The sequence below is a fragment of the Pyxicephalus adspersus genome, chromosome 6 (assembly GCF_032062135.1).
Source record: "Pyxicephalus adspersus chromosome 6, UCB_Pads_2.0, whole genome shotgun sequence".
NCBI lineage: Eukaryota > Metazoa > Chordata > Amphibia > Anura > Pyxicephalidae > Pyxicephalus > Pyxicephalus adspersus.
In genome coordinates, this window is record NC_092863.1 from 107948016 (window position 1) to 107957002 (window position 8987).

Here is an 8987-nt window from a genome sequence, read left to right on the forward strand (position 1 = left end):
TATCACTATACATCTATCACTATACATCTATCACTATACCTATATCACTATACCTATACATCTATCACTATACATCTATCACTATACATCTATCACTATACATCTATCACTATACATCTATCACTAGACCCATACTATACCTATACATCTATCACTATACCTATACATCTATCACTATACCTATACATCTATCATTATACCTATACTATACATATATAACTATACCCCAATGGACTAACCCCAATGGTCACATGACCCATTTCAGGCAGAGCCATTGGCTGTCTGGTGCAGTGTTTTTCAACTTTTTTTGAGCCACGGCACATTTTTTACATTGAAAAAATCATGCGGCACACCACAAATAAAATCTGTTACAAAATCACATTCTAGCTAATTTTCTTGTCTGTAAGAATAAACAAGGCAATTAAGCTATCTACTGCAACCCAATGACATGGAAGAGTATTACATTGCCAGTCACTATAGCACAGCCACTCGACAATGGTATATGGATAATTTCCCATGGTACACCTGAATATCACGGCATACTAGTGTGCCACGGCAGAGTGGTTGAAAATCACTGGTCTGGTCTATACTGATATTTATTCTCCCAATTGCTGCTGCAGAGATTACATGAGCAGTGCCAATATTGGAATGGTGAAGATTTCAGGGATTACAATGAAAAGGAAATGCTATGTTTAGGATACAGGTCCCTAAGGGAAGTATCTGTGAGTGATGCAGAAGATATCATCTAAAAGGATCTAATGGAGGAGAGGAAATCACAATCTATTTATTGATCAATCTATGTCCTAGCAATCTGTAGAAAGTTACCTCCAGCTCACGCAAAGCGTTGTCACATTCCTTCTGTCCTGGAGCTTGCTGGGTACACACAGTCATCAGCTGATTAATACTGTCAGTCACAGCCCTGGGAACAGACAGATCTATGAGTATAACATATAGAAAGTATAATGTATAATATAAAGATTCACATTCTACATTCACCTGGCTGCAGCTGCCAGCTGGCTCTTCAGGTTGGGGGCAGCAGGATCTGCAGAAAGGGCTTTAGCTGCCAGTAACAACTTGCTGGATGACAGGGAAATGCTTTTTAGGTTGGAGACCACCTGAGCTTGGTCCTCCTTGTTCTGTAGGTGAAGAAGACAGAGGTAAGTTCTAATACACCCATCATCTGAAGCAACACGATACCTTATATCCCTCATATATCTAATGAACTTGTACGACACCCAGAACACAAAGAAGGACTCTGTCACATGGAACATTGGACTGCTATGTGGCCATGTGACACCAACCCATGGGTGAATCACAAGCACAAAACCACTAAGCCGATTCCTCCAGACACAGCCTGACCCTCTGGAGACATTTAGGGTTCTTGGAGTTTATTGTCATCCAATAATTACCATATAAATACAAGATATAAAGTGGTGCAGCTGAACCATTGTATGTGTCCTACAATAAAATCCTTTATACCTGGGGCTGTCCCGCCATTTCTACTCCAGCCTGCAGGAACTCATTGAAGTCCTGGCCATACTTTCCAGAAGCCTTGGCAAGATCCTGTGGTGTTCCTCTGGAAGCTTGCACAAGTTCATTGGCTGACTGGTTGAGGCCAACAGCAGCCTGGTTTAGCTGACTCTGAGCCTCCTGGAAACTTCTGGTGCTGGGAGGGAACTAAAGAAATAATAGTGAGCACATGCGGACAGGAAAAAAGATGGTGGAGTCAATAGTTATGAATGCCGAGGTCTGTGAGGTAGGAGAGAATGATTTGGAGGCAATCAATTGGAGGACAAACACGAGAACAGCAGAGATGTCATTTACAAATAGAAGGAATCTGAAGACATGGAACAGGCGAGGAGTACATGAGAAATTCCTCACTTACAGATGTAGCCAGGAGTTTCTTGCTGGCTTCTCCAATGCTCTTTATAGCAGCCTCCACATCTCTCTGTCCTGGCAGGCAATTGACACAGCGACTTAATGCCTGAGACACAGCCTTGGCCACCTGAGGAGACATAATATTGTTACATTTAGGTCACTAATTACTAAAAATACATCAGCTATGGCTAGATCAGTGTGTACAAAAGAGATGAGACATCTCTGGGTATAACCTGCCACCCCAGCAGGGGTCCAGTCTTCCAGCAAGCAAAGAGTAAAGTCAAACGAATTTGTTTGGTTCATAACAAATCTGAAATGGAAAACCAAAACAAAAAGGTAATAAAAATCATCAGCGACCTGAGCTAATCTTTGCTGACCCTCTGCATCTGCTGGCTTTCCCACAGCTCTTTTAGCCTCTTCAATAAGATTGCCAGCCTTGTCCATGACATCTCCAGCACATTCCAACATTGCATTCTGTACCGCTGGGTCTCCAGAAGTAGCAGCCACTCCACGGCTAGCCTGAGCCAGGGAACGAAGGGCTTGGGCAACGTCACGGGCAGCACGTCCTGCATGGGCAAAGCAGTAGGGAGAGAGGAGGATTAATAGATAACATTTAGGGAAATCAGAAATAGAAAAAGAAGAATAATCAGCTACAGTGTTGAAATATTCTAGTGAAAATACAATGATCTGTGACATCCAAACTACAGCCGCACCTCCACCTACCTGTGTAATTTTCATTTCCATGCACAATCTCACCGAGAAGTTGTGCAATGGCAGAACTCACTGCCTTTGTGCTGCTTCCCAGATCCTGTGAACATTTCTCCATCTATAAGAGAACAATTGTTACTACCCTGACACACAGAAGTGTCACACCATAAAAAATAAATTATGAATTTCACCGTTTCTCCAGGCAGTGGCTGCAGTTTGCCTTCTCTAGCTGCTGCTTTGGCCTCTTGTAAGTCTTGTTCCAGGGAGCGGATGAGGTTTAGTGCAGAGTCAATCTCAAGAGGTCCACAGGCTTCCTGTGCCTGAGAGGGAGAAAATGTAATAAATTTCACTGCCAGAGAGAGCTTACCCAACCCTTCCTCCAAATATTACCCAGCAATAACCCGAATAACTAGACTGAGACCTCACCCAACCCTTCCTCCAAATATTAGCCAGCAATACCCGACTCAATACCCAGACTGGGACCTCACCCAAGCTTTCCTCAAAATATTATCCAGCAATACCTGACTCCATAACCAGAGACCTCACCCAACCCTTCCTCCAAATATTACCCAGCAATAACTAGACTCAATACCCATATTGAGACCTCACCCAACAATTCCTCCAAATATTCCCACCATAGAGCAATACGTATAATTATTACATTTACCTTTTGTGCAGCAGTGCGGAGCTCAGCCAGGGCGGCAGCCAAGGTCTTTGTGCACTGACCAAGCTGCATGGCAGAAGCTGGATCTGAGATAGTCGGGACAGCAGCTTTTCCTGCAGCTACCAATTTACCACCAGGCTGTAGTGAAAGAAAGCAAAGGATCAGTGAAAGGGGAGATCAATCATTGGCTGTTGTCAGCACGGATATACACAGCGACATATAGCGCATAGGAGAACTATAGCATCACACAGCTAAAACAATAAAAGAGCAACATGACAGCAACATCCCAGTAACATTATTGTGATATTCCTGTGATATTATCGTGATGTTACTGTGATATCACCGCAACATCACAGTAATATCACGTGGAATAATCATGGCACCTGCAGGAAGTTCTGGCTGGCACTGATGAGGGACAGCTGGGCACTTGGACTCTCCGGCTGGGACTGGCTGCCTCGAACTCCCTGAACCAACATAGGGATCTGATCTGCAACAACCTGCAGAACAAAAGGATAACCAAATGTTACCACTACTGTTCTCCAAGTGCACAAATAGAGAACATGCAATAATTAAAGATCTACTTCAATGTCTCAGCAAATCAAATTTCACAGACAGAAATGATAAATATCAAACAACAGTATAAATATCACTGCTTCAACAAGACACCAAACAATGGATGAGATACAAAAAGATTTAACAGATGTGGCCAAATGTGAATGTGTGGCGTAGCAGACAAAGAACCTTTATTAGATATAGGGAAGGGACAAAGGCAGCAGGAGTATGAGAATGAGCAGCCAGTATGAAAGTCACAGGAAAGAATAGAGGGAATAGGGGGGATAGAGAGAAGATTGGTAAGAAGGTGCGGGGATTACAGGGAATGGGGTGATATAGGGTTAGGGATGGAGATAGGGAACAGATTGGTAGGAATGTACAGAGGGATTATAGGGAATGGGGTGATATAGGGATGATGATGATGATGATGATGGTGACAGCACGGGAAGGAATTTAGGGATCGGGCTCAGATCAGTTCTATGACAGAGGCCATGAAGAGGACAGATTTTGTTACAATGTAAGGACGGAACACATAACATACCTTGCAGCTTTGGACCAGCTGTTGCTGAGCCGCAGGGTTTTTGTTGCTAGATGCGGCATTCTGTGCTGCGGCAATGGTTTGTGTTGCTGAGGCAGCTGCCTGTTTGGCCGCTTGCTGTAAAAGAAAAGATTTCAGATTGGTAAATAAGATTTTCCATGATTGTTGTTCACCCTTCCAATCTATAATCCTATATATTGGGTGTCAGGATATCACGCACCTCCAGCTTGTGCACAAGCTTCTTCTTTATGGCATTCTGTGCGGCAGCATTGGTGGCCATGCGCAGGCCCTCCGCAGCTTCACGCAACTTCTGTTGTTGCTCCTCACTGTCTGGATTGGCAGCAGCACCCTACAGGAACACAATAATCAGACCATTGCCCATTCACCTCTCAGGATTGATGCCATTGTAGCTACAACCCACCTTGGCGGCCTCCACCATTCGAGCTGTGGCATCAGCAAGGAGTTTGGCTGCACTGAGAAGTTTTCTGGAATTCTCCAGGTCGCTTTCCTGTTCAGCATCCGCCTTGATGGCGCCCACAAGATCTGATGTAGCTTGAGCGAGAATACGAGCCTGGCGCACCATTTCACCTAAAGATCAATAGAGATGATTGGTGGAGTGTCAGATGGTGTGATATTTCAGGGCATTTCTATATTACATAAATAATGGGTACAACCCCGATCTACAAAACACCACAAACCACAACCAGTATCTGAGCTAACATTCCATTAGAATCGCCCAGAAAATGATCACCAAGATAACAAGGAATCAACATCAGAAGACTGACCGGCATCGCCCATGGAACTGAAGATATTCTCTGTGACATTCAGAATGGTATCCGTGGCCTGGTCATATCTGCCAGTGGGAGGGCCACCGGTGGCATTCTTCTTGATGTGTTGCAGTAAATCATTAAGTGCCTGGGTGACGGCAGAAGCCGCTACGCCAACAGCTTTCAGAAGTTCTGGGTCTCCAGTGGCTTCTTTGGAGGATTCCACACAACCTTCCACCGACTTGGCCACTTGTTTTCCAGCCTCCAATAACTGCTCCTGACAAACCGGGGAACTTATGGTTGGGGCCACAACCTATGAAGGGAATAATGATGAGTAAACTCTGTCTGTGTGCAGAATGATGTAAGAGACCCCCACAGATCTCACCTTGGTACAAGCCACCAGCTGAGAAGTGGAAAGGGCACACTGGGTGGCTGCGGCGATGACCTGGCCCTGCTGCATGGCGTCGTCCGTCCTCTCTGCTACGTTCTTGGCCTTCAGCACCAGAGCTGCCGCTGCACTCGCTACGGCCTTGGCCAACTGCATGAGCATGTCCTGGGAAGAGGATACAGGCAGATAATAATATAACGATAATAATATAACGATAATACAAAACACAGAGACTCCACTAAGAAAGAATCAGGGTACCGGCAGCTTCCCACCACCAAGAAATTGGTTTATAGAGAAACAAGAATAAAAGAAAAATTATTCAGTCAGAGCACAATCTACTGAGGATTCACCTGAGATTCACCAGTAATTCAACATGTGTACATGATTCACAAAGCACATGATCTGCCTATCCTATATCATAATGGCTGGAAAATTTACATTCACAACCCATCAATAATAAAAAGCTGAGTGAATGCGCCCATCCACATATAGGGTTCTATGGGTACCACAGGAATACAGCCCAAACCCATCCCCCCATCATTGCTGATCCACCCGAAGTCACAAATAATTGCAATATTTCACCCCGGCCCTGAAATCCCCAACCTGAGGAACTCCACACATAACGCTCCTCTGGGCAGGGTCCTCTGCTCTCCACATAATATGTTGGCGCCATATAAATCCTGTATAATAATAATAATAATAATAATAATAATAAGATGAAGAAAATTGCAGCAAGTGAATCATTTCCAGAAGACGGGATTACTAATCAGATCCTTAAAGGTTCTCAGTGCACCCCAATTCATTACAAGAAACAGCCCCAAATTATCGGCACTTCAGAAAGATCCCATTATGGTGACTGCACAGATCCCCTGAGGAAGCCCGTTAGACGAAACGCGTCGGGCAATGAGACCATACCTCTGTTGTACCACGCTACTTATTTAGTCAGGGATTACTTTGTCTAGTATGTACGGTAGGTCCAACATCCCACATTCACTCTTGTGGGATGGACCTGAATATCAAATGCATTCACTGAACTTTTATGTGCGTCATATGCCGATCACTACAACTAACGTAATATAAACTCTTTCATTTGCCACAAATACCCCAGCTATATTTCTAATAGTCACTTTGGGGTAATACAAAAATATTAGAGGATAGGTACACACCTCTTCTATCATGTACACTGCAGAGTCCAAATTGACCCAGCAAACTTTTCATATTCACCAACCATTTCATCCTAGTGAATGTTACATCAATCAGAGAGCAGACGTTAGGTGTGGCCACCATGGTGTTCAGACTGTTATTACTGAACAACCAGCCAATCAGTAATGAGAAGACTTCACCACCAATCACCTATTGCCAGTCGTCATGGAACCCTATGCAGTGCCCACCAATCATCACCATGGTTACTAAAGGCTGGCACAGAGTTACCATTGGAAGCAGGCGGCAACATGTGATGTGATAGGTTGTAATATAGGACATAATATAGGACGTGATATATGTGATGTGATATGGTATAGTATGTGATGTGTGAACTGATATATGTGATGTTATATTGATGTGATATAATATTATATGATGTGATATGATGTGGTAGCTGAATTAGTTTTCCTGGTGATCAGTACCACCATACCAATCCTGTGGGTGGTGACTTGGGGTAACGTTGTTCTATGTATATTCACACGTTTATTCACACACTGGGGGGAGGGGTTTCAGCTGCCTCTGGACATCAAGTGTGTTGATAGGATGGTAAATGCTATTGGTGAATGTATTGATCTCCAGAGATCTCAGGCTGGGCCCCAGAAATCAGATGGGGGGCCCCAGGACCTCCCTAGAAAAAAGATGTAAGGCCCCGGATCCTCCCCAGAAATCAGATGAAGGGCCCCCGGAACCTTCCTAGAAATCAGATGAAGGGCAACCGGAACCTTCCTAGAAATCAGATGCGGGGCCCCAGAACCTCCCTAGAAATCAGATGAAAGGTCTTCCTTCCACCAGCCAGACTTACAAAACAAGTTATAGAACCATGGGTGAATATCAGTGGTGAATGGAGAGGGAAGTGAATGCGCACAATCACTGCGACCTTGATTCAATGTTCAATATTCAATGATTCAAATGACTGATTCACTGCCACCAACCAATCACAGGAAAGGGGAGAAAATTTTCAGACAATATCCCAGCACCAATCAGAGGAAGCAGAGAGATCCCAGGGCACCAGATTACCGTTTTGTGATCTGGCTGTGCGCTTGCTGTGCGGGTGGCCCTGGCTGCGGAGATCTGTAGGGATCCACAAAAACACAAATATTGCCGGAGGAAGCTGGGGGGAGGAAAACGTTACAAAGAAGGAGGAGGAGGAGGAGGAGGAAGGAGAGAACAGAGTGAGGGAGAATCAGAGGAAAAAGGAGATCAGAGAGAGCAAGAAGAGGCACAGAGATTTAATGTAGTCCAGCGGACGCCTCTTACTTGGCAGGACCAGGAAAAGTACAAATTAGAGACGGACTAACACAGAACTCATCACAACTATACAACGGAATGGTAAGAATCTATTCAAGGTAGGAAAATTCCTGATCCCCTGCTGGACTACAGACAATGGAATGCCTGGGATCTGATGTATCGGCTTTATAGTGGTAATACATATGTAGGAATCATATTCCGGATACTCTGCTGGACTACAGACAATGGAATCCCTGGGATCTGATGTGTCAGAGCTTTATAGTGGTAATACAGATGAAGGAACCATAATCCGGATCCTCTGCTGGACTACAGACAATGGAATCCCTGGGATCTGATGTATCGGCTTTATAGTGGTAATACAGATGAAGGAACCATAATCCGGATCCTCTGCTGGACTACAGACAATGGAATCCCGGGGATCTGATGTGTCAGAGCTTTATAGTGGATAATACATTTGTAGGAATCATATTCCGGATACTCTGCTGGACTACAGACAATGGAATACCGGGGATCTGATGTGTCAGAGCTTTATAGTGGATAATACATTTGTAGGAATCATATTCCGGATACTCTGCTGGACTACAGACAATGGAATGCCGGGGGTCTGTCAGACCTTCACAGAGCAGTATTTGGTAGGGTCGTTGATTATAGGAAGAGATTTGGAGCCTCACCTGGAAGCGCGGATCCGTGTCACACTCTCCAATCTGCTGGAGTAATTCTCCGCTCGTCTGACCGACATTCCCAGCGGCCTGCAGGAGGACCTGTCGGGGCTAAAGAGACAGCGATAGGTCAGTGTGTGGGGGCAGAAATAATAATTCCATATATTGGGGGTTACATAGATTTACAGAAACATCTCCTCTGGTATGTCAGGAAAATCAAATCAACACACCAATTACAAGCTTTGAATATTTACCCCCCTACCCCTCCCATAGGAATGAGGAGGGTAAATCAGAAAAACTGATCGATCATCAGTCAGTGTGACCCCCCCCATACCTGATCATCAATCAGTGTGACCCCCCCCCACCCCCCCTCTAAAACTGA

General features: G+C 44.7%; 1 protein-coding gene across 2 annotated transcripts in view; it reads right to left on the reverse strand.

Moving 5' to 3' along the window:
- Positions 1–8987, reverse strand: part of TLN1 (talin 1) — a gene marked incomplete in the record, with an annotated part of 33219 nt that overhangs the window by 12768 nt on the left and 11464 nt on the right. The window contains 16 exon segments of one of the 2 annotated variants that reach the window (XM_072413634.1): positions 826–919; positions 997–1136; positions 1480–1677; positions 1886–2005; positions 2236–2444; positions 2602–2704; positions 2778–2906; positions 3254–3388; positions 3634–3747; positions 4344–4457; positions 4561–4689; positions 4762–4928; positions 5126–5420; positions 5493–5660; positions 7716–7769; positions 8618–8716. In XM_072413634.1, coding sequence (XP_072269735.1) covers positions 826–919; positions 997–1136; positions 1480–1677; positions 1886–2005; positions 2236–2444; positions 2602–2704; positions 2778–2906; positions 3254–3388; positions 3634–3747; positions 4344–4457; positions 4561–4689; positions 4762–4928; positions 5126–5420; positions 5493–5660; positions 7716–7769; positions 8618–8716 — 2268 coding nt within the window. 2 annotated transcript variants of the gene reach the window in all.